At 41.6% G+C, this 22,197-nt stretch overlaps 2 protein-coding genes and 1 long non-coding RNA gene across 11 annotated transcripts in view; 2 read left to right on the top strand and 1 right to left on the bottom strand.

The window, feature by feature from the left end:
* The window catches only part of MOCS3 (molybdenum cofactor synthesis 3), a 22,344-nt gene extending 7,844 nt beyond the window's left edge, over nt 1-14,500 (top strand). The window contains exons 2-5 of one of the 5 annotated variants that reach the window (XM_087749637.1): nt 232-390; nt 6,835-6,915; nt 7,678-7,772; nt 14,364-14,500. The gene's annotated coding sequence lies outside the window, so the exon portion shown is untranslated. Of the gene's footprint in view, nt 1-231; nt 391-6,834; nt 6,916-7,561; nt 7,773-9,156; nt 14,058-14,363 lie in introns of those variants that run through there. The other 4 variants (XM_087749635.1, XM_087749636.1, XM_087749638.1 and 1 more) reach the window with 4 other exon arrangements.
* Nucleotides 11,163-22,197, bottom strand: KCNG1 (potassium voltage-gated channel modifier subfamily G member 1). 5 transcript variants are annotated; one of them, XM_087749629.1, is made up of 5 exons: nt 22,115-22,197; nt 21,552-21,844; nt 17,556-17,671; nt 15,496-16,300; nt 11,163-14,996 (listed from the first exon to the last, which is right to left on the bottom strand). In XM_087749629.1, the coding sequence occupies exons 4-5, from the start codon at nt 16,252-16,254 to the stop codon at nt 14,226-14,228; spliced, it is 1,530 nt and encodes a 509-aa protein (XP_087605755.1). In that variant the 5' UTR covers nt 16,255-16,300; nt 17,556-17,671; nt 21,552-21,844; nt 22,115-22,197; the 3' UTR covers nt 11,163-14,225. The 5 variants fall into 5 exon arrangements, with proteins under 5 accessions (XP_087605755.1, XP_087605758.1, XP_087605756.1 ...); XM_087749632.1 differs by having other exon boundaries at nt 15,496-16,297; XM_087749630.1 differs by having other exon boundaries at nt 21,667-21,844.
* Nucleotides 14,637-19,015, top strand: LOC148056528 (uncharacterized). Its single transcript, XR_015702935.1, has 4 exons — nt 14,637-14,768; nt 15,748-15,868; nt 16,242-16,325; nt 17,973-19,015. It is a non-coding gene; the product is annotated as an uncharacterized LOC148056528 (long non-coding RNA).

Genomic DNA, 22,197 nt, shown 5'->3' with positions numbered 1-22,197 from the left:
AGACACTTTGGATTACTGGTCCAGTTTGCAGCTTGCTTGCAGTTTACTGAAATCTGGTGAAGAACAGGAGAGTAAACAGTAACAGCATATTCTATGGTTAAGGTTTGCATGCCTGCAAACAGGCAAAGTTTTAGCAGATAGCTTGCAGTTCCCTGTTTAGTAATGTGAACATTTGCTGCCTATTGGAAAGTGGTTTCTCAACGAATATGCCGAATGTTCCCTGTTTTACAGACATCAGAACCATCGATCCATTTTAGTGAATGCAGAACAAAGTGCAGCTTCACAGTCCAGGCTGTGGTGGCGACAAGCCCTCGCAGCCGTAGAGCGGTGTAACTTTATTGCTGGGACAAAAGCATATCTAACACATCCAGGCCTGCAGTGGCGGCTCAGGTAAGTTGATTGTTATGTGAGAGGAAGTCTCACCGATGCTGTGAAGTGGTGCATCGAGATAAAGAGCAAGATCATCTTTTCTTATGCTGGGTCAAGTTCTTCCCGCACAGAACCCCTCCCTGCTGGAAGGAAGGAAGGATCAGTCACTACCTGCACTGAGCAGGTCACTTCCAAGCTTGGACCCATGCTGAATAAAAAAGGTGGAGCCTAGTCATCCTGTAATGGTACAAGAAGCTTGATAAATACAAAATGTGCTGCTTTGTTTGATTACAGGGTTTTGGTCAGAAATAAGAGAGTAGTTTTGCAATGGCAGAGATGAATAAAAAGCAGTTACATCACTAAAGAGGGTAGCTGGGAGAAGAAGAAAAGGGCAACCAAAAGCAGCGATAACTGTGGCTGGAGGCTAACTAGAGTTCCTCTGAGGTAGTACCAGTCCTTTGAATTTCTGGTGGGCATGATGTGGTCATACTTTTCCTCCTACATTAGACTAGGAGAAGTGTAAAATATTAACATGTATTAGGGTAGCAAGATTTGGAGTGCAGTTAGCAAACACTAATGTAAACCACAGGAAAAGACACACACACGCTGGTTTGTGGTATTAACCTTCTGTGGTTTATGTTACCGTTGACTAAATATACCGGCCCCACTGCTTACCTTACACTGCAGCTTCAAAATCTTTGTGGGAAAAATAAATACAGCGCAGGAAAAGAAGCACTACGTGATTAGACCCTGTGGTTAGGAAGGAGAGATACAGATTTCCCAGAGCCTTCTCCTCTAATAACTCAGAGTTGTCCAAAAGAGTAATGATTTCATCAATAAGGCAAAGGACTGAGAAGAAATCCAGAGTTTCTGCTGAGTTTTGGCTGTACTCCTCCTGGGCAAGTCACTTTTTCCCCAGTCTCCGCTGTGTGTGTGGTGTGTTTAACTCTTACCCTAGTGACCAGATCACAAGGAAGCAATTTAATAAGCATGTTGTGCTGCAACAGCTCTAAGAACTAAAATTCATGGATTATGTGACTTGGACAAGGCAGTGGGATATTGCATCTGCTCTGCTGGAAGCGATGAGAAATGCTTGGTCACTTACAGCACGAATACATTATAATCTTTATTATGCAGTCAGAAGCTTGAGCCATACAGCTGCATGCTCTTCTCCCTATAGCAGCAGAAAAGCAACTGGTAATGTTCTGGTCTCAACAGCAGGAAAGGAAAACGGCTTGTGTTTGTCTATTCTTTAGTCTTTTATCATTGAATGGGTTAATTTAATCTTGTCTTCACAATATATTTCATGTGATTGATTCAGCTGATTGTCAAAGCCAACTGAAATATATCTGTGATGGTGCTTCTCTGACCCCTTGTTCTTTTTATTGTGAAGTACTTGCAATTCTAATATTTCCTGCTCATGACAAAAATTGTAGCTAAGAACAAAAAATAACTTCCATCCAAAATGATATCTGTCATATGAATCTTATCAGAAAAGCAAGTTGATATAAATTCAGTCTGGTCATATTGCAGTACAAGTTTTCCAGCCAGAAAAGAAGCTATTCCTGTTCTGCGTCAGGGCTACTTAAAATTATATATCTGTTGAAAGCTAGGATCAGGCTACAGCTGTAGCCAGAACCAAGATCTGGAAAGGACCGCTTAGGTAGAAGAATCCACACAACGTGCATGGATTCAGCTGTAGTCCTTCCTTCGCTGCGGACCTGATGTCTGCGTCGACTGTGGGCTTTGCTGACCCTTCACCATCGGTCACTGAAGGAAGAAACCAGCAGCTGGATGTTCTTGTGGCTTTTCCATGCCCATGGCACGAGGCCCTTCTGTGCAAATAAGCTGTAGTTTTGCTCACGAGGTGTTCATGCTGTTGCTAGGAGACCAAATCTCCGCTTACAAAGAAAGGTTATTTCCAAATTTAAAATGGCTCCTTATATATTTGACTGGGAAATGAAGTCTTTTATACAAATGGGCATTCACCTGCTCATGAATAGTGAAAGAACATTCTTATTTTGTGAAATTGATTTCTAACTTCACAATGTAAGGGTTTGAAACTCTTAAAAAAAGTCAGTGTTTAAACTTGCCTTTTGATATATGTATTTATATGTACACGTATGTATGTGCACACCAGAGCACAGGTTGTATTCCAGATGTTGTGTGATGGAACCATAAGTGTTAGGTAGAATTTACAGAAATCATTTCTAGGACATGCGTATTGTCCAATTCAAATATCTTTCTGAAACTCTGCTCTCAGTTTCTATTTTATTACTGTAGTAGTGGAAGGTAACAGGTGTAACAATGGTTGGAACTCATTAAAGCACTCTATAGGTGCCTTTTCACCTTCAATTTATTAAAGCTGGATTTGTGTTGTTATGTCTTTCTGTTTTTCCTGCCTTTCAGATGACAGTACCATCGTGTTCTTCAACACTCAGAACTCTAGTGCTCATCTTTCAGTCACTCTTTCTTTCTCCGCTCATCCAAGGAATATTTGAATATTGACACTTTTAAAACAATAATTTAATTCCTTTCCTGTGCTTTCTGCCCAAAGTTCTGCTGGGGGCTCCTCATCTGCTGCCCTAATTCGTGTTAACCTTCTCATCAATTAAAGCATCTTTAGTGCCATATTACAGTCCATTCAAAGCACCATTTCTGAGATGAAGTTTCTTGTAATTATTTCTTGGATGCAGTTACCTCAATCAGGTCTTCAGTTTTCATTAAGAAAGAAGAAGAAGAAGAAGAAAGAACTTAATGTTCTCATCCTGTTAGCCTTTTTCAACACTGATAATTTTGTAGGTTCTTATCATGTTTCCTTCTTTATTATTTCCTTTCCCTTTGTACTGTGATTAAAAACAAAGGCAGCATTGATGTACAGTTCTTCTAAGAAAAAATAATGTGACAATTGCTAAGAATAACAAAGGCTTTAACTTTTTACACAGGTACTCAAAATATAGACATTGATGGAGACTGATTTATAACCTGGGAGTGTTGGTGGACAGCCGCCTGAACATGAGCCAGCAGTGTGCTCAGGTGGCCAAGAGGGCCAATGGCATCCTGGCTTGTATCAGGAATAGTGTGGCCAGCAGGACCAGGGACATGATAGTGCCCCTGTACTCGGCATTGGTGAGGCCACACCTCAAGTACTGTGTTCAGTGTTGGGCCCCTCACCACAAGAAGGACACTGAGGTGCTGGAACGTGGCCAGAGGAGGGCAATGAAGTTGGTGAAGGCTCTGGAGCACAAGTCTTATGAGGAGCGGCTGAGGGAACTGGGGTTGTTTAGTCTGGAGAAGAGGAGGCTGAGGGGAGACCTTATTGCTCTCTACAACTATCTGAAAGGAGGTTGTGGCAAGGTGGGGGTTGGTCTCTTCTCCCAAGTAACAAGCGATAGGACAAGAGGAAATGGCCCCAAGCTGCGCCAGGGGAGGTTTAGGTTAGATATTAGGAAAAACTTCTTCACCGAGAGGGTGGTCAAGCATTGGAACAGGCTGCCCAGGGAAGTGGTAGAGTCTCCATCCCTGGAGGTATTTAAAGAACGGATAGATACGGTGCTTGAAGACATGGTATAGATGAACGTGGCAGTGATAGGTTGACGGTTGGACTCGATGATCTTAAGGGTCTTTTCCAACCTTGACGATTCTATGATTCTATGATTCTATGACTCTATAACCCCCTGGTGCTGTTGAATGTTCTGTATTCCAGCAGTAGCTAAACTTGAACAAAAGGGAGAAGTTTTGTGACTTGTCCTGGGACAACGGAAGATTGCAGAGACTCTGAAACAGCTTCCTTGTAGTCTTCCCATTATTAGTTTCAGGTAATACTAATAATCCATTGTTCCAAGGAGCTGGAACTCATTGGAGTTCTGGGAATAGATGAAGGTACAAATCCGTTCCTCTTTCTGATATCCAACTGGAAAACTTGCATTGATACTTACTGGCGGAACTGGTGCTTTCTTCCTAGAGATGGTGTTCTAGAAATGACTGTGTGAAACTACTACTCTTTTCAATTTTCTCTTGTCTACCCATGAGTCAATGGCAGGAAGAGCTGACAGCCTTTCTCCCACGCCTGTGCTGATACCGCAAAGGCTCTTGTTCAGGCATTGCTCACAACATCGACGGACTTCCACTCCGCTGGGCACCTTACGCTCTCTTTCAGCTCTCCATATGATTCACCATTGCTGTAATGCCTGCAGGGGTCCAGCTGGGAAGATGAGATAGCTGTACTGGAAGTAATTACAGTACAGGGAAATTGTTCTTATTTATTGTGGTTGCACCCTACCTGTTCTTCATGTCTACCTGTTTATCTTTGCCTGGTTTTGATCCCTCCAGTGAGCTCTGAAGGTGCAGAAGTAGAAAGGGTGACAAAGCTACTTAAGTCTTAAGTAATTCTACTGATACAAGTTCAGAGCCAAAATCACATGCAGAAATTATACGCAGAAGAGTCGGTTGGTCTGTTCCTAACTAACGGACTGTGCTAAATGTGTGTGCATCCCTACTGCTAAATGAACTGTCACAGAAGTTTAACGTGGTAGCGTTTTATCTGGATGTAAGAAGCATCTGTCCCTGCACTGTCCCTTCCTTAAGACTTCTAGTGCACTTTGGAATTAGATTTATTTTTTCCTAAACCTCAGACAACAGGGAAGCAAATATTCTAAGTTAAACAGCGAATATATTTGGCTGTTTAACTTAGAACCTGAACCTCACAAGGTCGTTAGTCTTTGGGTGGCAAATTGAGGATTAGCGCCTTGGTGCCATCTTGTTTGTTTACAGGAATGAATGTGAAAGTCCTCCTTTTCCTAAAGGCAAGGTTTGTTTTACGTTAACTATAGAATATCTCCAGCTGACTGCTCTCCCATGAGCAGCATTTCTCACTCTCCTCTCAGGGTGAAGCTTACAGCTCCCCTGCTCCTGTTCCCTCCCTCATCCGTGGGTCCCTCTAAATCAGTGCTGCCACTGGCCCTCCTGTTGGAACCTGCTCATTTCAGGCCCTTCCTTCTGCAGATGTCAGTGTTCATTTATCCCCCAGGGAGCCTTCTCAAGGAGAAAAGTAGCCCCACCAAAGCAGTGGATCCATCTCTCACAAGCAGTGTCAGTGCCTCTGCAAGGAACGCGTCAGTGTGGGTTCGTGGCTGGCTCCGGGGGAGCAGGACACTGGAAGTCCGGGTTCAGATGACCCTGTATTGTAAGGGAGCAGCACCCCAAGCTACAAATTTACACCTGAGTGACGATATTTGGGATTTGGGATCCGCAAGACTTAACTTTTACTTGCCATGCAGCCTGTTCCTCTGAACAGTCCCTGCTGTTTTTTACAGCTGCTTTCCCAACACAGAAAGACTTGATTGCTCTTTCTGTTGAGCTTGACCTATCCATTGTGTTAAATGCTGTGCTTGTCTGCAGATCAGTGCTTAGTGACAGTTCTTTTCTCTTTTGAGCATAACACAGGGATGGCTTCACTTTTTTCACAAATATGTTGTAAGTTTGAGAAATACAGATTGATCCTCCGACAATGAAAAAGCAGCAATTTCATAGTTTGTGTTAGAAAAGATGCTCTCTATGGGGTTACCTTCTTCTAACTTTGAACATCTAAAGATTAAGATCAGATTCAAGTTTTCTCTGTAGTTAGGGAGAGAAATGGATCTGTCCTTTGCAGGGTGATTGATCCCAGCTTACTAGAGGTGTCTGGGATGGCTGGGAAAACCCTGCGGAGCCCTGCTGGAGCCCAGTCAACCGGGTGATGGTAGATGCCTCACTGAGTGAAGTTTCCCAAGCAACTCCTAGCGGTGCTGCCACAGGCTTTCCCTGGCACCTCAGTGCCCTTTGCCTTGGACTGGTACATCTATTTGTGTGCCTGCAGAGTGAACTGGGTCAGGGAATCTTCTATTCTTACTTATTTTTAAGCAAGACAAATTTCCTGGTCCCACAGCAGCAGGAGTGCCGGGGCTGGTGGGCTGGGAATGAGGGGGTTGGGTAAGGCATGTCTGAACTCCTTGAACATTGAGCAATTTCACAGATACAGCTATTGAATGTTTTGGGTTGGTTGTTGGGGTTTTTTGCCCTTTTTTTTTTTCTCCTTTGAAGCAGATCTTGTAGTTTCTTTATAAATAAGATCATAACTGGTTACTTAACAGACTGCGCTTGTATAAGCAAGGGTGCTGTTTATATTTTCCTCATGTGACCTTGAAGCTTGTTGATTTTAGTCAGATAAAGTTGCATTAGCCTTTTGAGAACTGTCACTTACCAATATTCCAGCCAAATAAATGCTGCATAAATATTGTTTATTGGTCTTTATGTAGTGTCAATATGTGCTGCACACAAACTAAGGTGACGATATCTTCATCCTGGTTTCCTTGCCGGTCTAACAGCCCGCTCTGGCAAATGAGAGGCCCCATATGCAAAGGACTGAATATTTGCCTCTGCATTTTAAAAACAATTTCTCAAAATATTTTATGCTTCCTTTTGAAGGTGACTGGTGCGGTGGACTGCTTCAGGACAGGGGTCCGGGACTCGGGTGAGAACTGCTGGGAGCGGCCCGTAGATGGCAATGTAAGATCCTTGAATCGGGCATATTCTGCTCTGCAGTGATGAAACCCCTTTGTTTTTACCCAAACACGCACACAGCTTGGATTTATACTGTTTCTTAGTAACTCTTGACTCTTCTAGCAGAACCGACCAACTCTGTGGCTAGTCATGCATTTTGAGTACTGTAACGTTCGTAGTTAGAAATACAGTGTTATTCAAATACAGCAAACACTGACAAATTTTGATTTACAAGGAAAAACTTCCCTTTGGCTTTACATATTAGTAGTTTGCAAAAACATAAATATGTGTCATGGTCTTGTGCAAGTGCTTGAAGTACTTCAGCTGTGGGCCAGAGTTACTGCTGTCAGTGGAAGAGCAAGGAGTCAGTGGGAAAAAATGCAGATACAGGTTTACCCAGGTCCCATAAAGAGAAATGTTTTATTAATGCAATTTCAGGGCTTATAGAAGCCTCGTGGTGGGATGAGGATGCCAGTCTTACCTCGTGCTGTTGTTGCTGGTGCTTCTTTCCTGTTCCCATCAAATTATGTTCATTTTCATCCTGCGATGCCCATGTTGAATTTGTGTTCTCGGCTTTCACCTAACTAAAAAGATAATTTCACCCACTTACTGTGCTGTGTGATGCTTTGCAGTCTTAACTTTCCTCACTCAGGTTGTCCCCAGAACCATTCCTCTCCAAAATTAAAGACACCTGCAATTCCACAGTGTTGAATCTGATTTGCCTGAGGATGGAATTTCTTTGCGTTCCCAAAATGTGCTTCTATTTAGGAGTGAAACTGAGCTGTCTTTTCCTCCGTTGACCTGGGAACTACTACCACCGTAAAAGTTATGGATGATATCGCTCAGCTTCTTTGTGACATGAGGTACATCAGTAATGAAAATGAGCAGCTTTACTTCAATTTATCATTCAGCAATTCTGTGTCAAAACTTTATTTCTATTTGTAATTAAATACAGAAACTTATGCTAGTCCACACAACTTTGTTCCCGTGGTAGGCACCATTTAAATTATATCGTTATATTTAACAGAAAGATGAACATTATTACACATGCTGACCACTTTACTTGCATGACTGAGAGCTGTAAAATTAGCTGTCTAGTTTTGGAAACAAATGGCCTTGGTTTTTTAAAAGTTCTAATCTCCAGATGATGGCTGGGAAGTACTTGTGTTCCAGGTCAGTCATTTGAACGGGCTAATTATTGTAGTTTACATCCCTGTTTTCCTCGATCCACAATGAATGTAGGAATAAAATTGTGGCCATAATTATGTATGGCTACAAAACTGCGGTTATTAAAAAGGGTACCCGATAAAGGAGAAGCTGAAACCTTAGCTTGACAGCGTTACATGTGTTCATGTGCCCTAGCTGACTTCGGTGTTGCACAAGGCTGTTCAACTCACGTCACAAGGGCTACAGGGATAACGAATTAATATTTATAAAGTGTAGCAAATATGCTCTAATTACCCTAATTGGCCTGCTGTGTTTCCAGTTATGGCAGAACTTCATTTCTGTTCAATTGACATTTGCTTCTGGATTAGTTCCCACAGGCAAAGAGAAAGTAAAAGCCCTGTTGGACAGGGCAGAAACATCCCCTGATGTTATGATGCTGCAGTTTTTTCACCATGCTTTTGGCAGGGCTAATAGCATTCGTAATATCTTTAGTGATTTCTAGGGAGTATTTCAGAAGATATGAGATGCTTGAAAATGACAAAGAAAAAACAATGAACAAGGGAGGAAGGTCTAGTTTTATTGTTAATAATTAATAGGCCAAACTCTGAACATTTGCAGTTTGGCAGCCAGGCAAAATTTTAATTTTCAGTGACTTTATTTGTAGTGTATGAATATATCTTTATTTGTGGTATATGACTCTACATAGTGACTGACTGCTACCAAACAAGGAATCCTGTCCTAAGGACTTACACTCTAATGCTACAAGACAAGACAGAACATGCACAGAGATGAATTGATTCAGTGAAGTACAAGTTTTGGATCTAAACTGGTCTTCTTCACTTTCCTGGTTTTTGTACGATCTTTACCGTGTTAGGAACACTGAGATCATTAGCAGTGCTGAAATGGGATTGTTAAAATGCCACAGAGGAAGCAGTAAATGAGTGAGTGGGTAAATCTAGTGTTACGCATTTTCTGTTTTAGCAGTAGAACTTTTGAAGTGTATTTTTGTTGATGGGGGTGACATTCATCCACTATCATGAACTCTGCTTTCATGCCTTCACTTCTGTCTGGTTTCTGTAGGTTGCACTCTTTGTGCCTACGGGATATCACAGTTCCACCGTCTCAGAAGGCATTCTACTTGGGGCTTTTTTTTTTTTTTTCTGTATTTTTGGTACCCGTGTCATCTTTTGGATAAGCAGATACTAAATTAACTGTCAAATCTCGCGTAAAGAAGCCAACAGAACTATTAGCACAGAAAAAGGTGGGCCATATGCTATTGTAAAAACTACTGATAGAAATTAAAATGGTGAGTGATGAACGTGAAAATGGTGAAACTCTCTGACAGCTGGGCCACAGTCAACTGATGAGGTTAGAGGTTAATGTCACTGACTGACTCATGAGCAGAGGTTGATGTCACAGTCCTCAGTCACATTTGTCACTACTTTGTTTAATTTCTGACAAACACAGTCAATTAAATCTGTGTAGGTTTAAGAGCATCCAGTCCAGTTTTCAGCCTGTTGCAAACCCAAGAGACGCATATGAAATTTTGTAGCTTTTTTATGAGAAGTATCTGTTCCTTTCCTCTTGTTTTAACTTACTAGTCTTTTTTCTTATCTAAGCAAAAAAAAAAAAAAAGATCAGTACGTGTATGGAACAGAACTATTTTACGGTCAGGCATGAGTTACCAAGAACTGTTGTATTTGCCGCTGTCTTACTGTTTCAAACTCACCCTGACCAAGAACAAGTTGACCTCTCTGGACCCGGATTCTTTGTGCTGCTTCATATTCCTTGGTCCCCACATACAGTGAATAAGATGTGGAAAGGATGAATGATGTGGAGTTAGCGCTGGTAGATATTGGTGGTTCTGTGCAATTGAAGAATAAGACTCCAATTCATCTGTCCTAACATTGGCCTTTTAGTGCGACACCTGGATTAGGGATCTAGTTCATTCTAGGCTCCCTCTATTAAAAAAATAAAAAAATAGAGAAGACTACGTATCTCCCAGTGGTGATTCAGACAATGAGGCTGCCACTTCAGGCACTTTGCTAAGTGCCTAAAATGAATTTTTACTGGGAGTCTCAGTCTGTAGCCCAAAGGACTGTTCGAGTGGAAAGCTTTTGTTCACAGAGATTCCTGTGAAACTTTGGGTTTAGTTACAGAGGAGGGCTATAGCAGTAGGAATGAGAACCTTCTACAGCAAAAATTCTTGCTTTTGCATCAGCCTCAATACCCAGTTAAACTCTACCCACACAAGTCATGAATGTGCAGAGCATGCCAGTTTTCCTTCCCAGACGCACATCAGATGATGTGTAAATCCATGATTCAGTTCTGCATGATTTTTTTATTGTTTAATTGGACATTGCTAAAGACTCTGACTATTCCATGACACTACTAAAGAGCCTCTGACTATGGAAACCTGGAGTACTGAATTACAGGGGAAAAAATGTAAACAGACAAATGGGAAGTCCTATATATTCCCTAACGAGAAATTTCCCTAAGACCTGGACCTGTAATGAATGTTAGTGCAATACAAATTATTCCAAATCACCTTGTACATGACGTTCTTTGATGTACAGTTAGAGAAGCCTTGTGGCTTTGTCTTCATTTATCATTGTGGCACTCACCAAGTGACTTTTGTTGCTTTTGTTATTGTTTTTGGGGAAGGAGGATGGAGGAGGGAAATATTTTGGAGAAAGTAATTTAATATACCACCTTACCTGGAAATTCTGGTTTTATCAGGGATTTTTCATTTTCTTAGTCTCCATGGATCGTTCCTGTTCTTTTCTGAATCTGTTAGATTCTTTGGTTGAATGGTTAACATATTTCAGAGTTATGTATGTCCCAATTAACTGTGATTGTGATTCTTGGGACAACATGCAAGAAAGAGCTGCTGAATTGATATCTAGACTTTTCTATACTGAGATAATTTTATTTCCTAGTAAATGCTTTCTATCACAGCCAGCCTGCTTCAGCTAGCGATGCTCGCAGCCCAAATTTTCCCTCAGCTGCTGCTCACTTCTCCTATTGACCCCAGGCCTACAGCACGTGGCAGTCTTTCTATACCATAAGAAGCACATGAAAATGAAAGGAGAGCCTAGCACTTTATTAACCAAAATTAATACAGCTACTGCTGTTTGAATTCATACTGTACATATTACTGCAGTATACAGAGGATAATATAAATAGCAATGCAAACCTATCTCTATCGGAGACATGCACCACTCTTTATCAGTGCCAATTCAAACAATTATTTTGACTTCATAAAAGCACGAAGTGTTTTTATTGGAACTTTCTTGTTGACTGCACATGCTGTTAAAATGCAAAAAAGGAGTGATAGCTGACTTGGTAGCTGTCAGCTGTGTCACTGGAAACAGTCAGCTTTTGAATCGATCCATAATTGTAATGAATTTGACTAAAATTCAGATAATATACTGTAAAGAGGCATCATCATCTTAAACCTTAAGCCTTCACAGTAAAAGCTGGAACACAGCATGTGGGTTTCATACTATTGTTGTGCTCTTAAGACGTATAGCTGGATTTATTTAGATTAAGGACTACAGTATGTATTACCTCCTATAAAACATAAGCAAGTTTGTTACAGTGATTCATAGTAAAACATGTTGATATGCTTACAAGTAATGTGTTGCCAAGTACAAAATTACACAGGGATACGTTCTGGACGGCTTATTTGTTCCTGGCTTAGGCAGAACTTGCAACGGGCAAGATGCTTTCACAGCTTTGCTCAACCAACACCCAACTTCAGGGTGATTTTTTTTTCCCCCTGCACAAGCACTTCAGAATCAAGCTATAATTTCGGGATAAAAAATAAAGTGATACATGAAATAAATGAGCATTAACTTAATGTAAAGACACTGAGAAAATGGACGGACCTTCAGCATTTATTAGCTAGCATAACATGGAAATAAGCTTAGGTTTTATTTGGTAAGTCCTGATTTCTCCTTATATTCACTTACAGCTTCTTATTTATGGCTCAGCCTGTCAAACACATTCTTAGATAAGCAACTGTTGCTCACAGGACTAATCTCATTACCAGTTCTTTTTATAATGAATGCTGACACAAAGGTAGAAGGACGTATAGCACTTGTGTTGGAGCCAATGCTACAGATGATCAGTTTTGAAATTAAGAGTATTCGGGATGGAAAATGTGTCCCTTTTTTGTCACGATGTTCCTGTTTTTTGTCCAACTCTAATTAAAGCTGAAGAACAAGAGTGAAAAGCTGGTTACATTTGTAGCTCTGGCACATAATTAATTGCCAAGAGTTTAGATTGGATATTTTAGCGCTCTGCAGAAATGTTCCATAGGCATATTTACCTATGACAGGCTGAAGAATGCTAGAGCCCGAATTATTTGTAAAGTGCATTTTTAAAAGTTTTGGAATTATTCTTCAAGAACAAGCATACCAGAACACCTTCAAATTGCATTTTAAAGACATTTGAAAAGAAAACCAGTGTGGCGTGAGCTTGGCCAAACAGCATAGGCCAAGGAACTAATTCTGCCTTTTTTGAAAGGACAATGTTTGTGTCCTTGGCCTTAATTTAAATCACAAAACCATCATGCATTCTGGCATTTCTAGCAACCTGCTCCAGAAATGCCAATAAGCCATAGTATTTGTGAAATTAAGATAGAGAAGCATTGGTGAATGTGATGGGAACTTCTAAATTTCCCTAGTCTTAACAAGTAAATTTACTAAAAAAGAGGGGGAAAAAAGGTGAAACACTTAAGATTAGCTTTTCTTTACCTCTAAGCACACATGAAATCAAACAAGTGGATTTAATTATTTTTTTTAAAGTTCTAGAGCTTTTCTCCTGAGCTGTTATGCAAGCCAGTCTCATTCCTTCTAAAATAAATGGGAGGTCTGTCATTAATCTCCCTAGAAACCTGTGCCAAACCTGAGCATCTTACTGACCCCTGTGCTCCCCCTGACTTCAGCAGGAGAGCCTAGACCAAGACACAAGAATACATGGTTGTGTTTTGGGACCTTAATTGCTTTTTCATATCCTATTTAAAATTTTCTCCATTACTATGATGTGTATAATGATGGCAAAGGTATAGTTAATTAAGTCTTAAGTCCCTCATGATTGAGGACGGTAAAGTATAAAGCTGTCAGTACCCCCCTACTCCATGACTCAAATGATATTTTCTTTTTTTCATCATCGGCAACTTCCCACGACCATATATTTTCTGCTCCTTTTAAAGAACCAAATGCTGAATGTGAATGGGTGGCCGCAGCGTCGATTTGCCAAGTAATGGTAGGGTGTCCCCTGGAAACAGGCCTCTTTTAATTCTGTTTCATATCTGAGGTAAAGTAAAAACATGGAAACAGATGGTAGGGAACGACTAGCATCTCATCATGCATATTTCATTTGATTTGCAGCTAGTCGCCTCTTGATAATAATATTAAATGCTACAAAACTCAAAGACTTTGTTCCTGGGAATACTGCATTCAGTGACATAGGATCAACACTGTAACTTCAATTAAATTTTGAAGCTGGTGAGCTATAAGTATTTACATCTTTAGCAAGGTTATGATACAAACAGCTCGATTCTTCTTTTCTGGTATGTTTAGGGCTGACTTGCAAAGAAATATACAGTTGCTGTGGTGAATGACAAATCTTACTTAATGTTTTTTTAAGAGCACAATGGGACAAACATCTGTGGTTATTTCCATTACGCTCTAAGGCGTTTTACTGGGAGAGAATTTAGCCATTAATTTTGTTGTATTTACATTATTTATATACAAGAAGAACAAGAAAAATGGCAGCCTGTTTAATGATTATATACATTGTGATTTGGTTGGAAAAATGTGTATTACAAATGGCAAAACAGCCTGTCAAGTACATAATTATATGTTCTTCTTTTTTTGTCAGAGAACTTTTAAGCCCTAAAATCCCACTGTATGATCTCAGTGAAAGATCTGTCCTATACATTATACCGGGGGGGGGGGGGGGGGGGGGGAGAAACAGCATAATAATAGACTTCTTAAACCACATCAGTTCTTGGTTAATAGCTCCTTTTCTTCAGTTTAATATGAGGGTTACCTTTGTAAAATGTTTCCAACGCAAATTAAAAGATGGAATCTGATACAACAAAACATTACTTGACATCAGGAGAAATAGTAACTTACATTTCATTCATTGTCCCTAGTCTCAGAAGAGATACTGGGGAATAAAATATCACTCCCTTGTGACGCATTGCTGATCTGAGACTTTGTTTTTAATAAGAACTGTGCTCTCCTGTACATTATTCTTTCCTGTTCTTGCTTTAGCTCAATGTAGGAGCGTGAAAACGTGTGGAAGATGGAGGTGACTGGAAATGCCATGAGGAGGATGCCACTCAGTATGCTGCTTAGTGCCACCACTTGGCCAGGAATGCTTCTGGGAACCATATCTCCGTAGCCTACCGTGGTCATGGTGATGACAGCCCACCAGTAGCACGCGGGGATGCTGGTAAACTCCTGCGAGTCCGCCATCTCGTTCTCAATGACATACAGGAGCGGTGCAAACAGTGCGATGGCCACGCAGAGGAAGAGCAGCAAGAGACCAAACTCCCGGGTGCACCTGCGAGCGGTCAGCCCCAGCGTCTGCAGCCCCAGGGAGTGCCTGGCCAGCCGCATGACGTAGAGAATCCTCAAGGCACGGAGAATACGGAGGACCAGACCTACTTTGTCCAGGTAGATGCTCCCAGAGCTGGGCTTTTTATAGCCCACTGAAGTGGTGTCTACTAATAAAGTGATGTAGTAGGGCAGAATGGCTATTATGTCTATCAGAGTTAATGGTCTCCTCAAAAATGCAAACTTGCTCTTTGCCTGGATGAATCTTAGCAGGAACTCCAGGGAAAACCATGCCACGCAGACAGACTCCACAATGAAAATATTGTAGCACATCTGGGAACACTCACCCTGCAGGAAAGAGGAGGAGTTTGTAATTGGCACTGGATAATAACTATTTTAGTTGGTACGGTGACAGGAAGAGAGGTTTCTATGTTGTTTTTCTTAAACCCAAAATATTAAAGGAATCGAAGCTGTTGCTATGGGGAAACACATTGACAAATTGGAACAAGTTAAATGCAAAACTTAGAAAAGAGCTACTTATTCCACAGAAGACATTGCTCTGTAATTTCAGGCTTTCTAAACAGCAAATACAAAGCTTAACAAGGTAATATACAGTTGTACGGAAGAGTGCACACTGACAAAATTTTCTTTGGACATAAAACTTGATATGGTTAATTCCCTTACAAGTTATTGAATGCAGTCATGTGAGATTTTGCATATTCTTTGTGTTATTTTTCCCCCTCTAAAGACGGCTGCAAAATCCCCATTGAAATCAATCCCATCAGACCTTGTACTTGTTCCGCTCTTCCCAGCACACACCACTTTCCATCCTGAAAAGCTAACTTACCTTTTCCTCCTCCTCCCTCAGGTCAGGCATGGTGCTGATGGATAAGTTCACTGCTGTAATAGTTACAAATAAAACAGACAAACAAGCAAACACCTTTCCAGGGAGGCCAGACTGGGGCCTTTCCACCATGTCTTGCAACTTTTTCATGCACAAGCCAATTTTTGTCTCCTCTACTGTTTCACCTGTTGTTTCATTTTCTATGAGGTCATCCTCCCGTTCATTTATTTCTGTAAACTCCTCCATTTTTTGCAGGTATCTCCTTTTACAACACCAGTCCAAGTTGTCTTCCTCAATTCCCCAGTAGAGCAGCTCCTCTTGGAAAGACAGCGCACACATCTCACGCAAGAGCCGAAGTTTTCCAACCCGCAAAAAGGTCAGGATTGTCCTGAATGCCCCTGGGTTGCGGTCGAAAAAGAATTCATTACATGTCACATCGTAATCATCACAGATGTTTAGAATGTCATCAAAATTGTTACAGAATTTTAGTTGTCCCAAACGTGTCAACGGGAATTCATCAAGCGTGGTCCATGGGAGCAAATACTTAATGCCCCCTACGTTTATAATAATATGATGCTTCCGATCATCAGGGTGAAAGCCTTTCAGGAGATCCTCTTGAGGGTGAATTAGCTTGGCTCTTTGGTAAAAGACTCCCTTAAGGGTTTCTGTTTCTGGAAAGAACGTGTGGTTGAAGGAAGTATCTGAAGCACAGCTCAGGGCACTATAGTCATAGTCGGAATTTTCTCCAGGTAGAAGAGTCATCTTGGAAGATAACTTCACATCACTTCGCTACTTCTGCAAGTGTCTTCTGGAACAAAAAACAGATATATGGGGTGAGTGAATGAGAGGTTGTTTTCAAGTTTGGAACAAATGTAGTGATTGGAGCTCAAACACATTTATGACTGATAAAAACAATTTGAAAGAAAACAGCAGTGGCCGAGTACAGTCAGAACACCTGTCTGGTGAGGCTGGGTTTGTCCGGCTGGGTAGAACTGACTCTGTCAAGGGCTGCTCCGTTGTTAAGGAGCTCGGCTCGGTGTATTTGTCACATTGGGGGGCTTCTCCTCTCTCAGATACAGAGGTCTCAGTTCCCCGTGGATATAGAGGGAAACCAGGAATAATTCCTGCATGTGGCAGGCTATTCCTGGTTCAGAATGGAAGTATAAAAATTATGACAGTATCACATAAGAACACAGAATTCAAGTGTGTTTTGTAGAAAAGGAAATGGTATATTTTTATTTAACTATTACACGTAAAAATATTAAGTATTTTAGTACCCATGAAGTATATGGAGAGAATCAGAAGTCAATTACAATTATGTTGTAATTCAGTAAATAGACACTTGTAAAAAACAGTACAAGACTAATTTCTAAAAGGCCATATGGAAACAATTCTGGGAAAAAAAACCCACTTATATTGATGATCACATTAAATGTTTGTATAGTTTATATACATTCAATGACAAGGCAACTCCCTTTTTACTGCCTCATTTACAAAAGATTGCAAAGAAATACATGATTTCTACACAAACATTGGAATATTATTTCAGTTACCCTATGTGCAGCAATAGGTCTTTCTCCTTACAATGGATTGAACAGTAGCTGCCTTCACCTCTGATTACAGGAAACCAAAAAATTCCTATGACGACTTTGAAAATCACATTCAAATTCTGCTCACACAACACTAGTGTAAAGTCTGTGGAATGAAGTGACCACAGAGTTCAAACGGGCATAAAAAGCAGGTACTGGAAATGTTAAATTTTTTGCCTCCCTAACTCACTGCATTTTAAAAGTCAGACTGAGAGTCTGCTCATACACAGGAGAGTTGTACAGCACTGCTTCTAGATCTTCCATCTGTACAGTCAGCCACAGCTTAATGCATGGAGTTGCTGAGTTTCATTTGATAAGAGTATTTATTTATTAAGTAGATTGTACAATAAACATATTAATTATGCACAAGTATTCTGACTTTCTAGCCTCGAGTTCACAGGAAAGTAATAAATATTACGCTTGATTGGCCTCAGTAGCAGTACATAGTCTTGTTCTTTTCCTGGCTGTACTTACCTCCCCTTTGATACGCACCCTGGGGATATACACCCCTGCTAGGGTGACTTCTTTAAACACAGAACTGTCGTTTTCAGAAGCTGGGGTTTATAAACCACATCAATAGTGTTACGTACCTATTAGAGAAGAAAAAACCATGAATATACACAGCAAAGTACTCAAAACACAGCTGCACTTCAGTTTAAGAGCAACAGGTTTTCCTTGCTGTAGGGGGACTTACAATGCTGCTTTCAATAAAATACTATCTCAGTCCTGCTCCTAAACTTCCCAGAGGGATTACTCTGAACAGAGCCGTTCCTTACATACTCGTACAAACAGGTGGCCCGAGGTGAGCTTCGGATGGAGAGGTATTTCCTGATTCCTCACCTGTAATCCTCTTTAGTACAAAAGGAAAGCGTTAATTTTATTTACCTTTAGGGCATCTTGATAAAGCCTACGGGAATATACAGGAACGGACAAGACGTGATTCAGATCTTCCAAGAGCTGTGGTACTACTTTCTGGCCTGATGTAAGCAAAGAGATAAGCTTTGTCATCCTGCTCCTATCACAAAGTGGGATCTCTATTACTATTGCTAGTGATTTGAGAACAGCTATTTGGCAAGTAACCTATTCTCCATGCCAAAATCTTAACCGTGTTTAGCTTTCAGTGCCTTATCACTACATACTTGCTCATATTGCTGAGTTGCTCTGTCTTTGCTCCAGAGTTATGACTCTGGAAATCCCCACGGCAGGGGATGGGCAATTCTCAGCTCCTCTGGAAGTAACGGTGGGTGCAGACAATGACAGAATCCCGCAGCCTGCACTCAGATAAACCTCCCATCGATTTCGGTTTGTCTTTTGCCTCAAGAAAGACTGAACGAAGGCCTGCTGACCTGAAAGTCTTTTTTTCGGAAAGAACATTAACACGAAACGTAATTGTATTAAAAAGTTACATTCTAGGAAATTCTAGCCAATACTGAGATTATCAGTGGAGCTTCATGACAAATGATGGCACTCTGCCATTGCCCACTGGAAAAGCTGCAGGACTCAGATAAATGAAGGGATCTGAGGAGAGTGATAGCTGGCTCAGATAGCGAGCGTGCTGGCCAGAGAACGTACGGAACGGCTGACCTTGCAATTACCCTGACGTACAGCCCCATCACATGAAGTGCTCCTAATGGCCTCAGAGCTGGTCTTCTGTTAAAGCATTCCCAAGATACCATCAGTAGAAATAATGCCACTGGGAGTTCAAGCTATCGGTCTGATATGGAAAAACAGGGCTACCTGGTGTATGTTTGTGTGGGGCTCCTTTTCTTAGAGCAACTGTTGTTTTATTTAGAAACAAGCTTTTTCTCCTCTGCCTCAACTATGTCTAAGGCAGGGCTGGCCCAAAGAGAATAAAGATTGACTGATGTAAGACTATGGATAAATGGGAGCCGTTAACCGTTTTCCCTTCTGTAATACCAGATGATGTTGGTTAGCAACAACTTATCCTCTGAATCTGAGCCAGGAAAAATGAGGAGGCAGCTCATCTCTGTCACTGGTTTGATCTTCCACTGCATCCATTGTTGACACAATGGGAAGAAATGGGGAGAGGGAAATGTAAATGTTCTGCCTGTGTCAGACACACGCTGTAACCCTGAGGCATCAACTGTGAAACAGCAGAGCAAAGAAAAAAGAATTTCTTTCTTCGCTTCCAGCCTCTCGACCTGTTTGAGACAATAAATTAGACAAATTAATCCCCTGTGTAACACACTTAATGACTGCAGTTATAAAAGGTGGCTCCGTTTTCCATAACCAGAACCGGCAAGCCCACAGACCCCAGGTAGGCAGCTATGGTATTTGATGCTGTACATGTGTTATTTACATGTTCTTTGCCTCGGATACACACAGCATCATATCTAAGGGGGAAGAATAAGGAAGAAATAAAGGAAAATAGAAAACATAGCCTGACTTGAAGGAACGGAGGAAGGAGAAAAATAAAGCCATACATTTCTCTGTATGCTTCTTGTTTTCCTTTGGAAGGTGCTTCTACAAAATGATGCTTTAGGATGGGAGAGATCTAATTAATCGAAAGGGTTTTTTGCTATTGAGCTTACAAACCAAGCAAACTGTTTTATTCATACGTTGCAGACTAATGACGTTGGGGATGGCTGTAAGAAATGCGTTAAGGATTACAGACAACACACTGGAATATAAGGTCAGACAAACACATTAGCCTATAGCAACAATTTTCCCAACAATTAAACAAGATCAACTTTAAGAACATGCTGTAACAGTAAAATCCTCAAATAAAATTGTTCTGGTTAAGTAAGGCCCAATGGTAAAATCCCTCCTTGTCTGAGATAGCATTCTGCCCTTTGAATGCTTGGGAGTTAGTGAAGCCCATTTCATCTCTCCAGCTCCCCTGCTGATAATGCGTTCTCATCTTGGGCAAATCACTTCTCTCTGAGCATCGTTTCCTATTTTGTTTGCAAGCTTACTGGGGCAAGAACTGCCTTTTACTACATTATACAATCCTGACCATGGCTCTGGCCTCTAGAAACTACGGTAACACAGAATAACTGGCCCACAGCAAGGGCTCTTGGCGACTCTAAATGGTGTGGTGTGCATGTGAAGCAAGATATAACATCTTTTCAAAAAACTGTGTTGCACAAGATGATATTCTTATCCATTATGTCTGATGACGAAATTGAATTAGAAATCTGTACTGCCCTTACTTTCAGCAGAAATTCAGGAAGGGTGCCAGACTCCTAGACAATGGGGAATTATTAAAGATGCCCTTCTGAGGGAAAGAAATAGAAATCAGGAGTAACATGCTAAAATTCCACTGCAAGTGTTGTTTCCCCCCCCAGTGTCCTCTGCAGTATTTTGAATTCTGCAGTGCATCTCTGATGTAATCAGAGCTCCTGCAAGGAGTCCTGATACTGCTCTGTGATGCAGACAATTCAAAGTTGCGTCTGGATGATAACAAGCATGCAAGGAAGATGCATAACTCCCCCCTAGACTTTTCTATCAATTCCAGTGCCTGGAACTTGTCTCTGCTGCTTTTTACCATTTGCAAATCTAGTTTAAAAAAAAAAAGTTTCAGATGTCAGTGCAGGGTGAATATGAATACAGTGATTTTTTTTTTGGAAAGAATTCCACAAGAAACTGCTTTACAGTTTAGTGATCCTTCCTCCTTTATTCTTTCCTTAGTTAAAATAAGCAGTATTTTCAAGCAGTGTTAAATCCAGCTATCTTCTGACACATGATTTCCGTACTGTATCAACACTGTCAGGGTACCCTCCTGAAATACTTTAAGCTATACTCATGCACCTCTTTATGTAGTAAGAACTGATCTCAAACTTCAACTCTGCTTGCAGAGTGAACTTCCAACCAAATCAAAGTAAAACTTATAAAGGTCAATGTATAATAGGAAACAAAACTATCCTGAAAATCATATAATCTGAAAAAATATGCTCATATCTGTATCTTGCTCTCCTTGATCTGGACAGTGTTATGCTTTTTGGCATCTTATGACAACCTACAACTGAATTATGACAAATATGTTGCTCAGTGTTTGGTTTTATAAAGCTGAGCCTTATTCTGCCGATAATAATCAGAAGTGAAATAACTTTGCAGATAACTTAGATCCCCAGGAGAATGTTCTGAAATACATTAGAACTAATAACTATAGTTATTATCCTGCTGTGAAATATATTTATGTCAATGAATTTTAGTAAGTCACATTCAAAACAATCTCTTAAACATCTTCTTAAAAAGTAAAGGATTTGTCATTTATTTGTATAGATACATATTTTGCCACTGAAATGAAGAGATACGTAGTCATGGAAGAGTTATTGTACGCGTGTTCCCCCCCTCCAAGTCTTTCCCAATGAAAAAAAATCTGCCAGAAATACATTGCCTATCAAGAACAGTTAACTTTATGTGTCAGTTGCCAACGAACAGAAGTCAGTAAATAGATCAATATAAAAGACAGTTCTCAATTATTTCAAAATAAAAGCTATAAAGCACCTTCAGATTAGGCAAAGCAGAAGAAATTTGAAACGCAAGCCTCCATACTGCACTGTGCAGAGACAGGACTCGGGGAGAGGGAGAGCCGGGAAGGGGAAGACCGAGCATCACAAACCGAGCCCGATGGATCAGCCTCGACAGCCGTCAGCCACCTCCGCGACAGGACAGGAGAAAGCCAGGAATCAGCCGAGCGGTCCCCTCCGCCAGCCGACCGCCTCCCGCTGCTGGCAGCAAAGGCAGCCCGGTGTCGGGAAGAGATGACGGCGCGGGGGGACAGTCCCTCTCTTCCATCCCTGCTGCGGGAGAAAACCTGTTGCTACAACCCGTGCACGGACTCGCACGACCCCCCGCCCCCTCCCCGCCACGCACACCCCTCCGGGGGCGGCCGGCGGGAGCCCGGGGAACCCCCCCCCTCCCCCGGCGGCCGCGGCCGGGCTCTGCTCCCCCCCGAGCCGGGGCGATGCCCGCAGCCCCGCGGCTCCCGCGCTGCTGCCGGCTCCCCCGGGCACCCGCGGCGCGGCGGCCCCAGCCGCTCCCGGCAGAAAAGTTCCCTGGAAACTTGCCTGCAAGTTGCCCGCGGCGCCGGGCAGCGAGCGCGGCCGCCGGCAGCCCCGCGGCGTGGGGTCGGCGGCGGCGCCGGGCCGCG

Source organism: Nipponia nippon, unplaced genomic scaffold (assembly GCF_047370975.1).
Source record: "Nipponia nippon isolate SJK-2023a ecotype South Korea unplaced genomic scaffold, ASM4737097v1 scaffold_13, whole genome shotgun sequence".
Taxonomy (NCBI): Eukaryota; Metazoa; Chordata; class Aves; order Pelecaniformes; family Threskiornithidae; genus Nipponia; species Nipponia nippon.
Note: the sequence above shows the minus strand (reverse complement) of the source record. Positions and strands in the feature narration are given on the sequence as shown.